The 23,128-nt window shown below is 45.3% G+C and overlaps 1 protein-coding gene across 1 annotated transcript in view; it reads right to left on the bottom strand.

The window, feature by feature from the left end:
* The window catches only part of Wbscr17 (Williams-Beuren syndrome chromosome region 17), a 454,663-nt gene that overhangs the window by 197,885 nt on the left and 233,650 nt on the right, over positions 1-23,128 (bottom strand). Inside the window, exons 4-5 of the mRNA XM_005396732.2 lie at positions 14,505-14,679; positions 11,730-11,927 (exon numbers count right to left, since the gene is read on the bottom strand). Of these exons, the coding sequence (XP_005396789.1) occupies positions 11,730-11,927; positions 14,505-14,679 (373 nt within the window). The remainder of the gene's footprint in view (positions 1-11,729; positions 11,928-14,504; positions 14,680-23,128) is intronic.

The following is a 23,128-nucleotide window of genomic DNA, read 5'->3' on the forward strand; positions in this document are numbered from 1 at the left end:
AAATACAAGGAGAGTTTCCTTTATTGTGCTTGAAACAGAGGCTTATGCAGAATAAATACAGCACTCAGAGCCCTCGGCGGCTCCTGAGCTGCATCTTATGATAATACTTCTTCCGGTACAATGAGACTCCCCTGCCTGAACCAACCCTCTCTGTCATTCTGGGGCCTCCAGGTTTGTCCCTGAGAAAAGCTGAGCCATGCGGAGGTGTTTTAATTGTTGGCTGTAAACTGCCCTGTGGTCTTGCTTCTGTAGTAGAACTCTATTAACTGAGACATTTGATTATCTTCAACACCTCCTGCCATAACTTCAGGGAGTTTATAATTAGTGTTTTTCATCCAAGGGACCAAACGTTTTTTATGCAAATTTTCTACTACTGGAACAATACACCTTTAAATGCCGGGTCGGTTTTATGGGTAAGAATGAAAATTTCATCTATTGACACAGTGGGTGAATGCCTCGCCTCATGACACAGACCCCACAGGTGACAAATCCCCTGGAGGGTCTTTCCTTTGCTACCAGAAGATGGGAGGGGAGGAAGAGAAGGTACAGAATGTCTGACTCCTTCACTGAGATTCTTGTCTTCCTAAAATGTTACAGGGTCCCTTTAGCTCCAGAGTTAGGTTGTTTTACCAACTCTCTTTTCCTAAATCCAAGCAAAAACATCTGTCACAGTCATCTCCATCTGTCCTTACCCACTGCCCGCTGCAGTTGGCCAGTGTCACACACAAAGCCCAGGGATGACACCAGCCCCAAGTGGTCTGGTTCCACGTGGTGCTCAACTTCTGCTGAGGATGCTCTGGATAGCCTGCCTTCCTTCCTTCCTTCCTTCCTTCCTTCCTTCCTTCCTTCCTTCCTTTCTTCCTCCCTTCCTTCCATCTTTCCTTCCTTCCTTTCTCTCTCTCTCTCTTTCAATTTGACAGGCATCACTTTATAAATTTATTTTTAAAACTTTATTATCACTATTATTCTTGATTAATAATCACAATTGTACACAGGTATGGAGTATATTTTTGTGGCTGTGATATATGTACACAATACAGCGTGATTAAATCAGGCTAATTGACATATCTCACCTCACCTGTCATTTTTCAGGGTGAGGTTTTTGAAAACGCTTAATTATTTTTGAAATATATAATGCTAGCTAGGTGTGGTGGCACATGCATGTAATCCCAGCACTCTGGGAGGCTGAGGCAGGAGGATTTTTGAGATCAACCTGAGAAACTTGAGAGACATAGTAAAACTCTGGCTCAAAAAAAAAAAATTTAAAAAGGGCTGGGGATGTAGCTCAGTGGAATGTGCTGGGGCTAGTTCCCAGCATATCATATATGTACACACACACACACACACACACACACATATATATATATACCTAATTGTATATTTATATCTATATCTCTATCTATCTATCTATCTATCTATCTATCTATCTATCTATCTATCTTACAATAGCCACAATTCTGTGGAATAGACCTCAAAACCCTTTCCTGAATCCACTGATCATCAAGTAATCAACTCTGTCTCCCCCACCCCTAATCTCTACTTCTATGAGTTCAACTTTATTAGGTTCCACACACAGAAATATTTATCTTTCTGTGCCTCACTTACTTCACTTAGCATAATGTCCTTCAGATTCACCCACATCACTGACAGGATTTCCCCTTTTTGAAGGTTGAATAGTACACCTGAATTTCTGGATCCCTGCTGGTTCTTGGCCACGACCACCTCTGCTGTCTGGGATCTGCCCTGCATTTCGCCGACTGCCTGGTGTCCTCTGTGCTGCCCCACCATGACAGGAGGGCCACATGAGACCTGAGGTTAGCCTGGGATCGGCACCCCAGGTATTCTGAACCAGGACTTAGTGTCTTCATCTTGCTGCAAAATGGGTCAACAGCTCCTGAGACAGAATTCACACACCATACCGTTCACCTACTTAAAGTGCACGTTACTGGGTTTTAGTGCCTTCACAGAGTTGTGTAACCATCCCCTAAATCTACTCTAGAATCTTTTCATCGTCTCCCCACAAACCCTGTGCTCCTTAACAGTTATTTCCCTCCCCAGGCTTCTCCCCAGGAGGCAGTGATAGGCAGCAGCTACTGTTTCCTGTCTCACTCCATTAGCTTTGTTCTTATCTTTAATCTGTCTCACTTGAGCAGTGGACTGAGGCTTGGTTTGCTTTCGAGGCCCTCCCTAAGGCACACCCTGTCTCCAAGCCTCCGCTCTTCTATCTTTCCTCTACTTTCAGTGCACACTTCCCACCTTCGTTCACCTCCCAAGACCCCAATGACCGTCTCGCTAGACAGCAAAGGTTGATCCAGTGGAGTTGGGGTGGCGGGCACACTGCAAAGGAAGACCTGGGCCCTGACAGGCTCCTGGGAGACAGCTGATGCCTCTAGGCCTTTGCAATGTCCAGTGCACCCTTGCATCTCTGACACTCTGGGCTGTGCTTTGTTGTTTAACTTCACCAGGGGACAACGCGATGGAGCAGCCATGGTCACCTGGACGCACTCTCTATGCCATGTGCCCAAGCTGCAGTCAACACCATGGACACCAAAGCCCAGGCGTGCATCCACACAGCACTTCATAGGTGTTAGTACACACTGTGCTGAGAGAAGTGTGTCCATGAAGTTGCACCAGGAGAGGATGACCAGACAGTCACATCTGGCTCTCCTGGTCTCTGTCCTGGGCACCCCTGATGATTTTAATCTGTATCCTTTCACTGGCATAAACAATAACCATGAGTATAGCAGCTTTGCTGAGCTTTATGACTTCTCCTAGTGAATCACTGAACCTGAGAGTGGTCTCTGGACACCAAACACCCTCCTTTCCTAACTATGTTGACCTCCCTAGACAGCAGCAGCACTTATGCTGGAGGATACGGCTCAAGACCCTAGGGCATGCCTGAAAGCGTGGATAGTACTGAGCTCTAACATTTAATTCCATCTTAACCAAGCAACTGTCATGCACCATGGCTCTAACTTTTGTAGTCTGAGGTGCAACAATAAAACAGGCAGACATTTCTTTATCCTCCTTCACAATTTCATGGATGGAAGATTTATTCTTATCATAGATCTCAGCATACGATTCAATTCTTTCCTTCTTAAGTCAAGAACTTTTATCTTTTCGCAGAATCACTTCATGGTTTTTCTTTGGCATATCTGCATTTCCAGTATTAGTAATTGTCTTGTAATTTGGGGCCATTATTAAAATAAAGAATGTCTGAACACAAGCACAGTGATAAGCATGACAGGTGATTTGATAACCAAAACAGCTACCAGGTGACTACGGGGCAGATAGTATATACAGCATGGATGCAGTGGCCGAAGGGAAGGTTCATATCTCAGGCAAAATGGAGCAGAATCTCTCCATTCAGATTGGCACACAGTATAGAGCTTATAAATTGTTTACTTCTGGAATATTCCATTCAATGTTTCCACACAGCGGCTGATCATAGATAAGTGAAAGTGCAAAAAGGTAAACCATGGATGAGGGGGAACTGTTGTACTCAAATTTCCACACTGAATGATCCAGCCGGTCACATCTTTTCCAGAAAAGACAGCACAGCAGATAAGGGCACAGACCCTGGTTTGTCTAGATCTCAATCCTAGATGTACCTGGTACCAGATCTGTGATCTTAGACAACATGGCTCAGCACCTCTGTTTATAAAAAGTGGATAATAATGCTTATCAAAAATAATATTTATCTCATAGGGTTTACAGGTATTAGGAATATATGAATTTGTATTGTGTGAAACCTAAAGAGAAGTTTGGCACATAGAAAATTCCAATGTTCATGATGATTTTTAATAGCCTTTCCATTTACTGCACTGACAAAACTGCCCCTCACACCTGCTCCAACACTCCTCTAGCTGAACCAAAGGGCTATCACATGCATTTGTCTCCAACTAACACCTGCACTCCATCAGGACAGAAGAATCATGCTGTTTGCAAATACTGTTACCCTACAAGTGCTGGCCACAAAGCTGAGCAAACAATTGATACCTAAAATATATTTGCTGATGTATGAAGAAGACATCTCTATTTTAAAGTATAAAAAACTCTGATGTTTCACTTAAAGCTTTCCACTTGTGTAAGCTGGTTACATTCCTCTAGGGAGGAAAATAACCCTGTCCCTTTATACAGGTCTGCGCACAGAATCTGGGATTCCTGCAACTATGTATATCCACATCCGCCCTTTCAAGTAAATGCATCTAACAGGCTCTAACGGCTCCTGTACCTTGTAATTTATTATCAAATTATATGTTGGATTAGGGATTGCTAATTGTTAATCATCAGTTTGAATTGGTTATTAATGAGTAATGTCACTAATTACAGGCCACCTAACACAGAGAAGGGAGGCCTCCCTGTCACCTCACAGAAGACGTCTGAGTCAGCTTAGTACCCTGAAAGCACTATGCTGTGAAATGTCCCATCCATACCACAGTAGACCTTTTCCTCTTGTGGGGAAAGTGTCACAGCTGGAAAGAACACTATGCATCAGCAGTTTTCAGGCTGTGAACAACAGGCCACTGGGCTAAGCCAGGTTGTCATGAGTCCATGGCACACCTAACCTAGATACCTTCAGGCTGAACGTCTGATACCTTTCATTCTTATCTTGGCTACATTTTTTTTTTCTAGTACTGGGGAGTGAACTCAGGCCCTTCTCCATGAGCTACAACCCCAGCTCTACTTTATTTTTTATTTTGGAGACAGGATCTCTTAAGTCACTAAGTTGCCCAGGCTGGACTCAAACTTGCAATCCTACTGTCTCAGCCTCCCACGGTTCGGTTCTAGCGTTACAGGCATTAGCCATTAGCTCTCATTCTTAATTTATCCTCCTCATTCACAAGGGAAACGTGAGTCATAGAGAAGAATCTCTGTTTCTGCTGTTCAAGACCAAACCAGTACTCAGGTCCTTCAGCCCAGCCCTGCTGCTCGGTCTTTGGCATCTTTCTTTCCCAATCACCCTCTTTTTGCCCTCTGTCTTTAGACCTTCCGTCTCTACTTGTTCCACACCTTCCGATGGAGGTAGTAGCATTCTTGTTATGTGAGGGTGGTGGGTTCCAGGACCCTCTGCTGATACTAAAATCTGCAGATGCTCACAGCACAATATTTGCATATAACCTGCACACCTCCTCCTGTGTACTTTAGATCATCTCTAGGGGACTTATAATACCTAATACGATGTAAATGCTGTCGATCGTTGCGATAGTACGTTGTTTAGGGAATAATAATAATGCAGACAATCTGTGCAAGTTCAACACAGCTGTAATTCTTTTTCATACTTTTTGATCCAAAGTTGGCTGTATCCACAGAGGTGAGATGAATGGATATAGAGGGATGGCTGCGCCATGTTAAGAGAGGCTCTTTCTACCTGGCTGGGGCTAAAGGTATTCAGATAACAGATGTTATACTCAAGGAGATTACACAGAAGTTCAACAGACAGCTGAAAATGATTAGCGCCCTAGTGAGGATGAGTGGGCGGGAGGTGAAAGGAGGGATCCCCTAAAGCAAAAGTGGCACACAGCACTCCTAAGAGCTAACTCCAAATCTGCATCCCTTCCACAGGGAAAGGGAAAGGGCTTTCTACCATTTAATCCCAAGCCTGGTGTCTCCTGCATGTGATTCATGCCTAGGAAAAAGAAAGTGTCTGTGGGGCTTAGGACAGCCCTGGCGGGGAGGGCAAGGGAGTCAGCTCCTGGGTCTCAAGAAGCACAAAGATATGTGAATCTGAGAAATCAGATATCCACTGCAGATATGCAGTGGATATGGACCTGGCCCACTTTAAAAAGGATACCTCACCCCCACGAGGGAGTAAAGTATTGATGCATGTTACACCATGCATGAACTTCATTAAATTCATGTTCATCAAAGGAGCCAGACTCAAAAAGCCGCATACTGTCTGATTCCACTTACATGAAATGTCCAAGGTACGCAAATCCATGGAGATAGGAAGTAGGCGGGTGGCTCTAAGGCACCAGGTGGAAGAGGCATAGGGAAGGGCTGTTTAGTGGCTTTCGAGGTCTCTGTTTAGGGGGATGAAAAAATTCTGGAAGCAGCAAGTGGCGAGGGTTGTACAACGTTGTGAATGTCCTTAAAGCCACTGAATTAAACACTTGGAAATAGTTTACATGGTTAAAAAAAAATCACGAACCAAACTAAACCAAAACACAAAGGGATGCCCTGGACAGTGGTTCCCTGGGCACAGAGACTCCAGCAGTAGGCGGACATGGCTGGACATGAAGGCAAAAGCCCAGGGTACAGGGAGAGGCCAGCTGGCCAGAGCCTCTGCCTCCCTGAGGTCCAGCAAACCACTTAGAGTCTCAGATTGCTGAATCCACACTCAGGAACCGGAAGTGCCATCCATTCACCCCGGAAAGAAGCAGCCTTAGCCACTGCTGTCTCAGTACAAGGCCATCATAAGCCAGTATCATTCACACTAGGATTCTCCCATCCCCTCTTTTCTTCTTTCCTTCTTGTTTGGACCCTGGTGGGTTTGGACACCCTATAGGGCACAGATGGAAGAGGGAGAGATAAAAGAAGGACGATGGTGTGTCTCTCACTGTGCATGGTCAGCCAGTAGCTGGCTTCAGCAGGGAGATGGGAGGAAGTTTGAATTTCAATTAAGGTCATTACTACATGGCTCAGGCCACTCCAATAATGGAACAGAGCCCAGTTTAGGACTTAAAGTGACTCGAGGGCTATTTTCAACCCAAAGTGGTAAGAAATATCTTGGGATTTGCTGGGTTTGTGTCCAGGGACAAGAGAATGACTCACCTCACTGAACAAGTTAAATGGAACCAAAGGAAACAAAAGCCACAAGGGTTTTAAAAATACAGTCACATGCTGCAGGGCAGTGAGGGATTGCATAGATGACAGTGGTCCCGTAAGATTATGATGAGCTGAAAAAAGCACAAGAGGTTTATCCTCACCACTCGTGCCTGCTGAGGATAAACCTGCTGTACCAGGATATAAAAGTACACCACATATAATTATGTATAGTGCATAATACTTGATAATAAATGGCTGTGTTCCTGGTTTATGTATGTACTACACCACTTTGTTATTATATTCTTCCTTATTAAAAAGTTCACGGTAAAGCAGTATTTGGAGGAGCCAGCGGCAGCCTCAGACATCTTTTACTGCACAGAGAGGTCACACAGAGTGATGACCAGCACCATCCAGGTTTCTCTTGCAACCTGATGAGTCCACAGTAACGAGGTCATGCAGCAACGCACGCCTTAGATCACAGCCCCGTCAGTAAGTGACTCAGGACTCTCCACACACCCTGTAAGTTCTACCTGTTCGTTGGATATAGGCTCACGCTCCGTGTCTCCCATCCTAAAAAGTACCGGTCACATGGTTTGTACCGTCCTACCCAGTTTCTGCCCCTCTCCTAGTCCAAGTGTCCCTTGAACATCTCAGCCACAGAATCTGCGTCTGCTCTCCCCACTTCTTCCTGCTTCGTTCATTCTTCCACCCACAGCCATCTGGTTCCAAAGGCAAACGCTCCCTCAAAATGATTTCGCCTAGGATCTAATGAATTAATTGCGTAAGCGAAAGGATGCTTTCAGCCTTCCTGTTGCATCTCTACGACCCATTCCCTTTCCTTTTACACCCTGGTCCTCCTACCTCTCCAATCGTTCATTCCTGGTGAGTCTCCTCCATGGAGGCTCTCTTCGTTGTGGTAATAGCGTGCTTTTGCTCTCATTCTCTAAGGTAGCTCATTCTCTCTCTGATTATTAGTAAGAGCCCTGACCGCTCTTCTGGATCCCAGATGCCACTCATCACCCATCCAGTCGTCAATAAACACTGCTCACAAGCCCACTAAGTGGCAGCTGCCCACTACGAGGCCCTGTGGGTACATCTGTGACATGGACAGCCACGCCCTGGCTTCATAAAGCACACAGGCTAGCAGGTGATAAAGAAAGGCTTTCCAGCTAACAAAGCCAGGGAGAATACTGTACAGAGCAGTGGTTGCTGACATAAGCTCCTTAGGAGATTCGATTCACGGCAGCTACAAACCTCAGGAAACATGAAAAGTTCTATTCACATCAGCTCAGAGGAGTACGAGTTATGGCTCTAATCAAATTTTCAAAGAGATCTTTGACTCAAAAATGCTTAAAATCTACTGGCCTAAAGGTGAGTTATTGAAATGATGTCACACTGAAGCATAATCATGGCTATAGAATCAGATTTGGGAACTTCTTTAAACAGAAGCACAAGCTTGGTTGGTGCTTCCCAGGCTCTTCCAGGGAAGAAGCTCAGTAGGGGGCTGTGGACACACAGTGAAGGCAGGAGGGCAATTTCTACAGTGTTGCTGAAGCTCCAGGAAGACTGCCATGCTGCTCCTAAGGCTCTGAGTGACACATTCCTCAAATTTCCCAGTGCCACAATAATACTACACAGCACAGGTGCCCATGGATTCCAGGGGGAGAAGGACGGGCTGAGGTTCCCAGGAATGGCGGACATGCCAAAGGAACAAGTGCACAGCAAGACCTAATTCTAGGGTCCTGGGGGGCCGAATTCAGTCCCATGCATGTTTCTGGGTCCTCACAGTTTTGGAGAAGAGGGATTTATTTTGCCAACATTTAACAGTCTGTGAATTTCACAAAGTTCCACATTGATAGCTTCTCTTAAAATTCGGAGGACCTGACCATGTTGGTGACCCCAGAGCTGTCATGCAGGGTTGGTGGCTGTGGCCCCCTTGGGTGAGACACGTGTTTCTCAATGTCCTCAACTCCAAATCTCACTCTCGCCTGTGGTCCTCTTTAACGGCACCTAAGAACTCCGTATGTCTGAAACTCTGGTGTAAACAAATGAGGGCAGACAAACAGAAACCTTGGAAAATAACTATTCACCAGGTAGGAGAAAAAAAAATACATGCATGAAGAAATGTGGAAAGAGCTAAACTAGAAACAGTAGAAACTCCCTTAAGGTAAATGTCCTATATTACCTTGCCTACTGGGAAATCTAGTATCCAAGATGCACCTGACATAGTTCTATTTGGATTATGAAACTTTTTCTTCATCTCATCTTTTACTAGAGTAAAATAATAACAACTAAAACTTTGACACCATGAGTAGAAGGAAAAACTATGCCTGAATGATTAAGAAACCACATTATATCTGCTTAATAATACTGGAAGGACCTTAACATTTCTTTCCTGAAAATAAATACCCCATCAACTATGAACAAATTAGCCATTTGATAAGTTAAGATACATTAAAAGGAGATCATTGGTATTTGATTGTTTTGTACATTAGAGATGCATGTAACATTAATGACTCATGATCGCAACTATTTTCTTGAGTCTTTTTAAAGTGCATATTAATCATCTGTTAATGGTACCATGACTCATGTACTAGAAGCCCATGTCTCACTTAGTGCTTTTCCTACTCGGAGACAGCCATTGCGGATGTTGGCTGAGCATCCCAAACCAATCCTTTCTCTCTACTGCTAATACTTGCATTCTCCTTTCTGTCATGGCTGGAGACCAGCCTCCTCATGAACATCAGAGAGAACATGGGAGAAAGTATCATGTAGCCAAAATAGGAAACAATGTCTTTCAGTCTGTCATTTCAGTTTCATCCCTGCAGTAGCTAAAGGTCAGTAGGTCTTCTAGTACTCATCATTAAAGCTTAAATACCCCTGAAGGCTACACCTTGGCTCTCATGTCTTTCTTTTTTTATTTTAAAGAGAAAAAAAAACCAGTGAGCTGTCTGGAAGCCCCAGACCCCTGGCTCTGCCCCCTGCCACCATTGTGGGAAGGTCCCTCAGTGTGGGAAGGCTCGGTGAGCTGTGTGGGGTTCTAGAACCCTCGCTCTGACCCCTGCCACCACCTTGGCTCTCAATACCTTAGTGATGAGGCTGTTTTATAAATTGCAGACAGCTAACATGGCCCCATAGCATTTCCTGAATGATGCAGGCAGGAACAGAGCTCCAAGAGGGCTTCAGCAGAGGAAGGAATCAAAGACTCTTCCTGGTGTGCAAATTCACTCACAAGGGCTTTATTCCCTTGCAACTTTTCAGCTCTTAGTTTGTGTGGGACCAATAAGGCAAAGAGAGTACCTGGGTGCCATGGACTACACCCAACATATCATTAAGGGGGGCATTCTTTAAAGATCCTTCCTCCTCGGGCTGAGACCTGATTTAGATTATTATATGCTTAAGGCTCCTGGGGGAACAATGGCCACCTGAAAGGAATAAGGAAGACATTTTTGAGAGAGTCACAGTCTGAAGAAACTCCTAAAAATGTTGATAAGGATCATAATCACCATATTTCCCTGAACCCTAGGAGTAGCTTTTTTAAATCCTATGAGTAGCTATAAGGCATCCAGACTCACACTCAGCATGAGTGCAACACTACTGTTTGTGACACTATTTGCCTTCTCACTTGAAATGCAACTCTACATATCTACTTCACAATAAACCCCACTGCACTTCTGCATGGCCGAATATGTGTGAATTCTCTCACTAAAAGCACAAAGAGCCAAGTGAAGACTGATTCTTCACACCAGGGCCCAACTTCCCGGTGACAGGAAACACTAAAATGATGCAAGGTTCCAAATGTCGAACACGGTAGTCCCCCTAATCTGAGGGGTGTAAGTTCCAAAGCCTCAGTGGATGCCTGAAATCATGGAGGTACCTTACCTTATCTATATCTGTGTCTATATCTATCTATATATGTTATATTGTTACCACTACATACACATGTTAAAGTTCAATGTATTAGCAAAATACAATAAAAAAATTTAATGTATAGTTTAGGCATAATAAGAGGTTGACATTAACAAATAATAAAATATAACCATAATATATAGCATACTAACTTATTTAAAACTTATGAATTTAGGGCAAGGGATATAGCTCAGGAGCACAGTGCTTGCCTGGCAAGTGCAAGGTCCTGAGTTCGATTCCTGGTTCCAAACATAAATAAATAAATAAAACTTCTGAAATATCTCTTTCTAAAATATACTGATTAACATTCTTGGACCATGGGTGCCTCAGGGTAACTAAATCTGCAAAGAGCGAAGCTATGTGAAAGAGGAATGACTGTATCTCTGGGAAATAGTACCTGAGGTGAAATAAAACAGTGTGAGTATTGCTACCAATCCAAAACTTTCAGTATGACTGTGTTGTGGTTTCTATCAGGGATTCCTGCCAAAGCCTCACGTGCTCAGAGATGAGGCTGGTGGAAGGTGACTGGATCATGGGGTACTACGGCGGACTTGCTGTTAGGAGGCAGGGTTTGTTTGGAAGAGGAGGGTCACTGGGGTGTGACCTGGAAGGGTGCATCTCCCTCCCTGGCTTCTTCCTTCTCTCTCCACCTCCTGGTGGCCATGATGTGAGCAGCTCTCCTTGCCAGACCCTTCCACTGTGCTGTTTCTGCGTTAAAGACAGATGACCATGGACTGAATGTCCTGAAACCATGAGCCAAAATAAACCTCTCCTCCTTTAAGTGGTGTGTGTCAGGTATTATGTTTCAGGGACAAGAAAGTGACGAAGACACTGCGTAAAAGCTGTGTTTGAAAACTAGCCAGAGAAAGGAAATGAAATGCAACGTCCTCCCTCAGCAAGAAAATTATGATGTCAGGATGTCCAGTGTTCCTGGGGTGCCATGTGCACACTGCTATGGCAGCCCAGGGCAGAAGTGCTCAGCCTCCTCCACGGCTCCTTGTTGCCCTTGGACCTGGGGACCCGCTGGCCGCCAGAGCTCACTGGCCACATACCTGATGGGGAGAGAAGGGTCTCCGGCATCCCACCAGTCTTTTGGGGGACTGATGTACATGCACCACAGCTCCCAGCTGTAGCCATGGGCTGAGTTCTCGTAGCGTTGTACCTCAAAGTTGTCCTGCTTGATGTTGTCAATGGAGGGGAGGATCACTCGCTTCCGGTTCTCCTGGATGCGTGATAGAACGGGCTCAGCCCTGGGACACAGAAAAGATGAGATAAAATCTCTCTCCTGGAGACCACCAGGAATGCACAGAAGCAATGTAGCTGAAAGGCTGCGCTTTGGACAGGCTGGAACTCTGACGGAAACTGAGGTCCCCCAAGTCAAGTGACCCTTCCAAGGGTTTTAAAGTGTGTACAATACTGATGCTGGAATTGCTACAGGGATGAGTGCTTCAGCGCAGGGAGCCTGGGGAGACAACTCAGAACCTGAGGTCTCCACCCCAGAAAATGCCAGGCCCCTCTTTTGTGGCGGCAGTGTCCTGGTACTGTATGATTTGTGTCAAGCTATAGTTTTATACAGTGTCATAAGATCCACCTTAAGGCACTGTCTGCCACCTCTTGTGTTTTGTTTTTTCTGCTTGGCGCTAATTCCTTTTCCCAAAATAGGTCATTTCTTCCCTGGATGGCTTGCTTTGAATAAGTGTTTTACTAGCTTCTTTGTGTGTGTGTGACTATTTCAGTTGTTTTAATTGATTATTTAATTGATTTGTTAAAAGGAATCTAATTGAATTGGTTAGCAACGGAAAGCCCGGAACTAATTAAATGCAAAGGCAGGCACACTCTTGCCTCGCTCTCTCCTCCCCCTCAGGGCTGCAGCAGGCTTTAGTCAGGGATCTGGCTCCAAGTTCAAGGTGTAGCCGGCTGGCCTAGGAGGAAGCAGATGGTCAGATACCTCCGCCAGCGTGGGTCTCTGAGGCAGACACAGAAAGGGATCGTTTCCCATATTTGAGAAGGAAAAGAGGGCTCTCAGAAGCCAGGGCATTAATCTCCCAGCTTAGACCAGAGCACGGGCTTTGGAAAGGAGTCAAGCGAAAATCCCATTCCTCTGCATTATTTGGAAGAATAATGAGAACACTCAGTCTACAACTGATCTCTTTTCATTTGCAGCTATTGAATTACCTGTTGGCTCATCTCATCTTTCTATTTAAAACGAGCAATAAAATATACTCTGGGCCATTTACCGCCTTCAATACTTCTGCGCACCCCGCAGGCTGAAGCCAAGTAGAATGAACCCTCCAAGGCTGCTAGATGCTTCAAGAGCGTCTCCCCTCCCAACTCCTCACTCACACCACTGACCTCTGGTACTGTCCTTTGCTGCCGGCAGAAAGCCTGGCCACCACGGGGACTTAAATCAAATGTCACTTCTCCGTAGAAACCTTTCTAACTTCCCCCGGTGGAAGGTCTTTTCCTTCCTCTCCAGTCTGGGACCATTTCCTCCACTTCTCTGAAGTCATAATGCCTCTGCCAGCTGCCCTTGCTCATCCTTGAGCTGCTGTTTATCAAGCTCTTACACAGAGCAAGGCACCACTCTCAATGAGTTATGTGTGCTTAAAGCAGCCCCCAAAATCCTATGAGGGGGATACTCTGATCATCGCTTTACAGATGAGGAAACTGAAGCCTAAGGGGGGGTGAAGGGACTTGCCCCAGGCCACATGGCCAGCTGGTGGCAGAACCAGGTTTCTAACTGAGATGGTCTGGTTTCAGACCGAAGCCCTAAGCTCCACTGGCTCTTTGAATGGGTTATGCTTCCCCCAGGATGGTTGGGTATCACAGATGGAAGCTTCCAGGTCAGCCCACGAGTGCAAGTGAATTACTGAGAGTAGGGGCAGAGTCCTTGGTTCAATTAATGCTTCTATGGCTGAGGAGCTGCTCTCACTCTTTATGACTCTTCTTGGTTATCTGCTCCTCTCCCTAGTAACATCTGCCTAGTACCATGTGGCCTCTTGTGCTTCCATGGCAGGGAATACTCTCTCCCTCAACCTCTAACAGGAGCTTGGAGCCAGGTGTGGTAACACATACCCATAATCCTAGCACTCTGGGAAGCCGAGTACTATCCTCCAGGAGGACAGCAAGTTTGAGCCCAGCTTGGACAGGTTAGTAACTTAGTGAGATCGTGTCTCAAAATGTTTTTTTACAAAAGGCAGATCCCGGATGTGGGCAGAAATAACAGTCACAGCTGAGAGGGCTTTAATGGTCACTGCAAATTGTAGTCATTGTTCTTATCCACGAGTCACCAAGGGGACTATGCCTTGGGTGGCAGGACCACAGAACAGCAGACACACCACACAGACAAAAGAGAAAGGATTGGGGGTCGCTGAGGCTGGAGATTATTACACCAAGTAACCTTACACCACCATATAACATTTTACCTAGTAAATCTGGCTTCCATGGGGTCTATATCTGATTCCTGGCCCCTTTCTCTCTGGCACTGTTCCTTGCTATTTCTGTTCCACCATGAACTGAGCAGCTCTGATCCTCCACGTCCTTCCACTATGCCATTTCCACTATCCAGGGGATTACAGACTGAAATGTGAGCCAAGTTGTGAGTGTCGGGCACTGTGTCCAGCAGCGAGAAAGCCAACTGATACAGTCTTCCTGCTTTCCAGTTCTAGCCCAGACAATCGTCTCTGCTTATTCTTTAACCAACTAACCCTTCTTCATTCTTCCAGGAGCCCCAAAAGAAACAGGCAAAACATCTCATCTCCCAGATTTTAGCTGCTTCTAGCCACACTGCAGATCCCCAGTGCCCCTGAGATTCAGTTTATACCTACCAGCCAGCAGTGAATTCCACGTGCGCATCGAAGAAGCCAGTGACTTGGCCGGTGGCCACTTTCCAGCCTTCAATGCGAGCTCGGATCAGGCCCTCTCTCTTCTGATTGCGCACCACCTTCACCAGGCCTGGGTAGCGCTTGTGGACATACTCCTCCAATGGTGCTTTCAACTCCTCTGCAAAGGATGAAAGGCAAGAAGCCCATAAACTCCCATCCCATATTTGCACCCTGCCCAGGGTGATGCAGGACCTCAGGAAATTCAGCTATTGAAAAAAGGTTTGCGTGTCAGTAATTTGAGTAAAAAAGATAACTCAGGCAGTCTGGGAGTCAGAAGACATCGTTCATCTGGGATGGCTATGTTCTGACTGTGTATATGATATACCGCTGGACAGAAAACAGGCCTAGCTTTTATGCTTCAATTGCCCCAGGCTGGCAGATGTCCTTTGAGATTTCTGTCTTTGTGGCCATTCCTACTTTCTTAGCTAGTGTTCCTGTCTTCTTATGGTCCCTGGGTCCTGCTTTTCAATTTCTAAATAGGCTGTTCCTTTTGCACATATATCCTTACAGAATGCGTCTGGGGTGGTCCAGACACAGGGTCACATACCAGTCCCAACATTAATAGGACCCGTGCTGGTTTTAAGATGTAAAATAAGTCTTTCTCCAGTAGTGGAAATAATACATTGGTGGAAGAAATAATGAGGGCTGAACACCTCCTTTCTGCAACAAGCAGGTGCTAAAATGCATTATTTCTATCATCTAATTTAAGCCTTACACCAATTTAGAAGATTGCTAGGTTAATTCTATTAACTACTGAGATTAATTCAATTTTATAGGTAAGATGCCATTTAAGGGAAGCTAATGTGTCCCAAGGTCACACCTAGGGACAGAAGAGCTGAAACATAACCCAAATGTGTCTGTATCCACAGATGAGATACCTGTGTGTACATAAGATACCTGTGTGTACATAAGAATCACCAGATAGAGGGAAGATGCGGGAAGGGTTGACAGAGAAGTGAGTTCCACAGGTACACTCCAAAAATCTGCCCTTGGATATTTTTAGTCACTCATGTCCAGGAGCAGCCCTAGTGATTCACAGACAAAATTTTAAGAAACACTTTAATCTCTGGCTTTGCTGCAAAGAATGATAAAGAGGCTGGATTATGGCTTATATTTGAAATGTCCCCTAAAGTGTCCTGTGTCTGAAAGGTGATTGGACCATGGGAATGCTATGCTCACCAGAGTTCAGTAGAGAGATGTGCTTTTAGGAGGTAGACCTTGTTAGAAGAGGTGGGTCACCTGGGAGGATACAGTCTTGTCCCCAGGTCCTCCCTTCTTTCTGCTTTCTGGCTTCCACGGTTGGAGCAGCTTTCCCCTGCCCAGGCCCTTCCACTGTGTTTTTCTGCCTTGGAGTCAGCCAACCATGTACTGAACCTACTGAAACCATAAGCCAAATAACCATCTCCTTATTTACAGGTGTCAAGTATTTTGCCCTAGCAATGGCAAAGCTGACTAATACAGGCTGTGTTACCAGACATTGTGCAGATCCCTCACTCCTTAAGAACACATGGCAGCTTTTTTGACAACTTGAAGCCATGCATTTGCAGCATATGTAGAGGCTGATCTCTTTATAGCATGGCTGAAATAATGCAGCCATGTGACTCAGGAAGACAGGTAAACCAAGGTGTGTTTCAGTGAATGGGGGTAACAAGAGTCCCAAAGGATATGGAAATATAGAAGTTACTGTCCGTCAAAGGCATGGATGAGGGGGGTTATGGACTGACTTGCATTTCCTCCAAAAATGATCTGTTAAATTCCTAACTTCTGGCATACCTGAATTTGAGTGTATTTGGAGATAAATCCTGTAAAAGGACAAGTGCGTTAAAATGAGGCCTTTAGAGTAGGCCTTAATCTAACATGACTGGTGTCTTTAGAAGAAGGAGAAATCTGTCACACAAATAGATACTGGGCATTCATGTGCAAAGGGATGATCATGGGAAGGGGTGGCAAGAAGGTGGCCATTTGAAGGCCAAAGAGAGGGATCCTGTTCCAATAGCTTGGTCTTGAACTTCCAGTCTCCAGAACAATGAGAAAATAAATGTCTGTTGTACAAGCCACCCAGTCCATCGTATTTGTTGTGGTAACTGAGATGACTAAGTGAGGGACGGCTATAGAAAGATGTTATCATCCTCAAGGAGGAAAATGGAACCTGGAGGTGGCAGGAGCACAACCTTTGACCTCCAGGAGATCCACTGATGTTGAAGCTGGAGTCAGCCTTGGGCTCAGATCCGAATGCCACCCCTGGATAAGTCAGCCACTCAGTTTGTTGTTCATCTAAAGAAGGGTGATGATAATGATAGTATCCATCTCACAGAGTGATTGTGAGGAATAAGTGAGTTGATATGGAGAAAATTATCTCTTGAACAGCACAAATGCTCAACACTGACTGGCTAGTATTAATGAGTATTTCCTTTTCCTTTCTCTCCATAGAGAGAGCAGGCCAGAGATTTCACAGCAACCCTGGGAGCCTGAGAAAGCCGTGCCAGAGGTGATAAAAATAGGCTTATAAAAGCCAGAGTTGTGGTTCTCACTCTGGAAAGCATATCAGCATTCATTGGAAATGTTGCTAGGTCTTCCCCTTAATTTTACTTCCAGTAGGTCTAAGGTAGGGTATATTTATATCATGAGCCCAGGGATTCTGAGGCTCTGGTATGAGGAGCCCACTTTAATATCCAAAGAGCTCAAGATGCATGTGGTGGTCTTAGCACAGGGTTGACGCACAGTGCGTAAACAGTAAAAGCTATGACTGGTATTTTGCCTGTATTGCCCTTGTTTACCATTATCCCAGAGTTGGTGAGGAGCCAAAGGAGAAACCAGGTTGCAAAGAGTCCACTCACTTTGTGAGAAGAAGAGCCAAGCAGTTGAGGTTGAAGGAGCCCAGTGAATTTTCAGCTTCTAAAGTGCAGCTACTGACTTCATGTTGACTAGGTACTCCTGTCAGTTAAGCAAGTTTCTTGGAGCAAGAATGTCAGCAAGAAGGCTGGTGCTATGGTTTGGATGTGGTCTATTCCCACCAAAATTCCCGCTGAGGATTAATTCCTCAGTGTGGGAGTATCAGGAAGTGACACTTTCAGGAGGTGAACAGGTCACAGGGGGTACCACACTCTTGAATGGATTAACAAATTTCTTAAGAGACTGGGTTAGGTCTCAATGGAGTGAGTTGGTTTCTTGAGAGCCTGGCTTAGTTACCACAGCAGCAGGCTGCTATAAAACAGGTCACTCCTTTAGGTCACCCCTAAAGTTCTCACTCTTCTGCACACTCCCACTCACCACAGTTGCACATGTTCCCATCCTGTGACATTGTCTGCCAGATGCAGCTGCCTGATCTTGAGCCTCCCCACCTCCAGAGCTGTGAGCTAAATAAGCCTCTCCTTTATAACTTACCCAGCCTCAAGCGTTTTGTTAGAGCAGTACAAAACAGGCTTGGACAGTTGGGCATGTCACTCTTGCTTAGATTTGCATTTGTTCCTGTGAGTGCTGTGTGGATAAGCAGGGGAAGGAAGGACATGCCACTGATGGTAGGTAATGGGCCAAGGAATGGTAGTGTTCCTGTGGGACGCTAAGTGGCAAGCGTCCCCGCTCAGTAGAGTTGGTCCATGCTGGGGAGAATCTCCGTAAGCTCAGGGGACATGTTCTGTATAGTGAGGGCACAGCACCAGGTCAGCGCTCAACTGCCAGGCACCACCAACCTTCCACTGCCAGGCAAGCTGAGACTAACCGGAGCTCTGCCCAGTAACTAGACATCAACTCTTGGCTGTATCAGCTACCAGGTCTAAGTAGCCAGTGATTTCCTTTTTTGTTACATGGTGGCAATTGAGGCTTTGAGAATGTGAAAAGGGTAAACATTTATGAAGCTGGACAAAGACAATACATTGTTTTACATCTTAAAGCTATTGAAATACGGGGATTAGAGGCTTTTAAAAGTATAAAGGGATGCAAGGATAATGCGCAATCATTTGGCACTAGCCTTATGACTCTTTGGAGTAAATGAGGAGCTATATTTAAAGCCCTTACCATGTACCCAATAAAAGTTATTTCTAATAACTGGGCTATTATTTTTAATATTGCAGATCCATTTTATAACTTCCTACAAACAACAGCTTGTCTTCCTTTCTAGTCAATATTGTTTTAAAATCTGGGGACTGCTTCATCTCAGACAAAATGGGAGACACCATGCTCGTTTGTATAAGGTTCAAGGACACAACTGAAGCGACAGCCCAGGAGCTGTGATGGGGACACGGAGGGAAACGCCACAACCCAACTAGCAGAGGTCAAGAGCAAAGGGCATGGATCAGGCTTCTATCACAGTCTATGTAGAGAGATGCTAGGCTCTATAAAGCATGAGACTGTACTCTTACTAAACAAAAAATGATTCAGACACAAGTGTTCCCTCAAGACACTGCCAATCTGTTTCAGGAGATGAGACACGTTCAAAAATTGTTATACTCAACATTACCAAGTAAACGGCACTAAGGCACAAAGAAAAATGGCCACACAGGAAAATGCTACAGGGAGCACCAGAAGCAGGCAGCATTTTGGATGCAAGAGTTCCTGAAGGAGGGGTTTGAGTGAAGCTCTACATCACGATGCAGGCACACAAAGAGAAACACGGAGGCGCAACACAGGATTCACTCAGGTGAAAAAATCACAAGTGTCAAAGTTTCAGCCTAGGCAACTAGGAAGATGTCATTAATTTAAAGGAAAGGAAAAGCAAGCTGATGAGATTATTTGGGGACAGGCTGAGCAATGGTCCAGAGAAGAAAAGGTATCAGGGACAGAGTAACGAGAGATGATGATGTCTGAAATGGTGAGGGTTCCAGATATGAAACGAAGAAGACTTTGAGCCACACCTCAGGGATACATACATTTAAAAGCAGGAAAAGTGGGTAGAAATCCACACTAGCGAGGAACAGCATCATAGCAGCACAAAATATAAAGAGCCGAGTTTTTAAGAGAAGGATGTGCGCACCAATTTTACATATACCTGTAGAGAGCCTGCATAGGTGTGCAGGATGTAGGTCCTGTCCTCAGATGGTTACTTAACATCCAGCCTCAAGAAAGTCAAGTGTATAACGGAAAATGAGAGCTGGGAATAGGCCACTGACCTAGAAAATCAGGGTTTTCCTGATGGCACCTGTGATAGAAAGGACTTTCCCCTCTGGCTGCTGTGGGGCATGCTCAGGGATAAGGGCATCACAGATGGAACGGAGTGAACAGGAGAGCTTGGGAGAGAACTCCAAAACCGCTGGTCCTTGGAGAACACAGGTGTGACAGCGTGAGGCATGCAGCGTTAAGATTTGGAAAATGAGAGCTATCAGCCTTGTTCGGGGGGGGGGATGCAAATGCCCAAGTTCATGTCAAAGTGAATGCATAAACTAACCAAATAAATCAAGGCCCCCAGGTTCACAGTGGAAGCAAAGAAATCTCCAACCTGACAATGGTTAGAAATGTCCCATCCGAAGGTGATGTGGTGGTGCATTCCTGTAATCCCTGCACTCTAGGAGGCAGGAGGACTACACGTGTGAACCCAGCCTGGGTGACTTAGCAACTTAGCAAGACTTTGTCTCAAAATAAAACATAAAAACTAACTGACAGTGTAGTTCAGTGCAAATGCCCACCTAATCCTCTGCACTACCTTCTCCCCTATTTAAAAAAGGTCCCACTCCTAAGCTGAGATCCTTTATCACCCTTCATGGATGAAACCACTTTCGCACATGGTAAGTACAGCCAGGAAAACATTTTCTGTAAGTTTCTTTTTTTTTCCCTCACCAACTCTAGGAAGAAAACAAAGCTCATTTCGCCAAAGATAAATGTTTACCTTCCAGTGTTAGATGAAATTCAATACCACATTGGCCTAGTACCATTTGGGAATCACATGTTTCTTCAGATTTTGATAAACAGTACTGTGGGTAGTCAGGAGGGCAGAAGTAAACACCGCCTGTGATCAAAAGGGACTGGCCAGGGTGATACCTTTGCTCCTTAACAATAAAAGAAACACTTGTCATCCGGGCTTAAGGAGTGTAAACTGGCAATAAGAAAGGTACAGAGAGCGAGAACTCAAGCAAAACACATTATTACACAATTCTGTCTGGGGCTGGTGTTTGCAGAGATATTACAGAATACACTGTCAGTATGGTCCCTTGTCGCCAGGCCTTGCTCAGGAGCAAGGACTGACCTAGCAGATTCATCTCCACTTATTTCCAAGCCCATGCAAGAAGCCTGTTGCCACAGATAGGCAGGCTTGGGAAGTGGCCATGCGGCCCAGGGTTGGGCCACGTCCGTGGGTCTAGGACGGTGGGTAATTTTCCCTCCCATCCCTCAAGGAGCTGTCAAATCTTGGTGATGACATCCACTGAATATTTTCCTTCTTCCTCAAGGACTTGGAAGAATCCATCTAAGCTCAGATGAGTTCATCTAAGCTCTAAGTTTAAACAGCATTAGAATCGTCAGTTGCTCTGAGAGGCCTCCCAAGAACTTGCATTTCTAACAAGGTCCCTGGGACTACAGTTCTGGTGCCCCACATCATTGGGTAGCTCTGGTGAGTGACTTCCTCCTGCCTGACTCCATCTGTTATGAGTTAGCCTGATTCTTTATGAATTTGCCCTAGTGTGTGTGAGTATGCATGTTTGTGAGTGTGTGTGTGTGTGTGTAACAGGACTCATGCTAACTGAGCAAATGCTGCAGTTCCTAGAGCTGCCCCTCCCTTCTTGGCTTTTCTTGTTGCCTGCACCCTTCTTATCCTATCTTGCAAAGACCTTGAGAGATGACCTTAGAGAGTTTGCCATGACACTTGCAGAACTGGGAACTTAGCTGCTGGCCATACCTGCCAGGAGCAATCTCACAGTGAGGTCACCCTTCAGCCAGGATCCCAAATGTCCCAGGCTTCTGTTCTCATTCCCATGGTTCCTATTCCTGATACAGTAGCCTCCCCTTACTCAGCATCCTCAGTGGATGCTGAAACCAACAACAGCACTGAACCGTATGTACCTGTTCTTTCCTATACCAACATACCGATGATAAAGTTTAATTTGTAAATTAGGCACCACAAGAGATTAGCAAGAATAACTAGCAATAAAAGACTACAATTATAGCAATATGCTATAATAGAAGTTTGCCCTTTGGGACCATTATTCAGTAAAATAATAGTTACTGGAACACAATCACCATGATATATCAATAGTTTATCTGATAACCAATTCTGCTACTAAGTAACTAACAAGTGGTATGGTTTAAGTCTCGAATATCCCCCTAAATCTCATATGTCCAGAGGTGGACTTGTGGAAGGTAATTGGATCACAGGCTCTACATAATCCAGTGGTGAATCCACAGCTGCATGTGCTGTTAGGAGGTGGCTCACTGGGGGTGACCTGGACACACGAGTCACCTTCCTTGGTTCCTCCGCTAGCACTGTCCTTCCTGGCTGCCACGGGTTGAGCACCTTTTCTCTGCTATGCCTCTCTGCCATGCTGTCTCTGCCTGGGAACCTGCCAAGCACAGACTGAAACTGTGAGTCAAAATGAACCTCTCCTCCTTTAAGTGGAGGGTGTCAGATATTTTGTGCCAGCAAAAGAAAAAGTGATTAAGGCAGATGGGTACAGCAAGAATACACTGGACAGAGGGATGATTCACATCCCATGGGAGGCAGAATAGGCCAGCATGTGGTTTATCACACTACTCAGAATGGTGCCCAAATTTTAAAACTTATGCACTATTTATTTCTGGAATTTTCCATTCAATACTTTTGGACTAAGACTGAATGCAAGGGACTGACACTCTGCAAAACCCAGGTAAAAGGGATCTACTACTCCATTAGTCCTATAAGTCTACCCATATTCCTTCTACCACCATCAGCACCCACATCCCTGCTGCCACTAACACCTCTCCCTGCCAGCAACTGCTGAGATCTGGCTGTGCTGCTCACTAGGAATGCATGGGCTGTGACAGCTGGGATGAGAGAATGGCACATATGGCATGTTCCAATTTTTTTAAAAAAATGCCTGCTTCTAAGCCACGTTCCTTATTCCTCCGGGTAAGGGTCACCTGGGAGCGGCTGAAATGCTAGTTCTCTGGCTCTCTTCCGAGCTCTCTCACGTGGCCAACCCTAGTAAATCTGAAGGGCAGCTCAGAGAATTTTTATGGAATCCCAAAATGTCTCGAAAGCACCGGTTGATATTCACTGGTAACTAAAATGTACAGTTTGGGCTATTAAAAAATATACAATTCAAGGCAGGTGTGGCAGCACATGCCTGTAATTCCAGTACTCTGAGAGGTGCAAGTTGTCAGCCCAGCCTGGCAACTGAGTGAGATCCCGTTTTAAAAACTTAAAACGAGGGGCTGGGGATTTAGCTCAGCGGCAAAGCGCCTGCCTGGCAAGTGCAAGGTCGTGAGTTCGGTTCCCGGTACCGGAGAAAAACCAAAACCAAAAAAAAACAACAACGACAACAAAAAACTTAAAACGAAATTACAAACACGGCGCAGGCCCTGAGTTCAATCCCCAGTACCACCAGAAAAAAAAATCAGTGGTGTCAGGTACATTCATGATGTGTGCAACCCTCACCACTATCTGC

The sequence above is a fragment of the Chinchilla lanigera genome, unplaced genomic scaffold (assembly GCF_000276665.1).
Source record: "Chinchilla lanigera isolate Chin_1 unplaced genomic scaffold, ChiLan1.0 scaffold00055, whole genome shotgun sequence".
NCBI classification, from domain to species: Eukaryota; Metazoa; Chordata; class Mammalia; order Rodentia; family Chinchillidae; genus Chinchilla; species Chinchilla lanigera.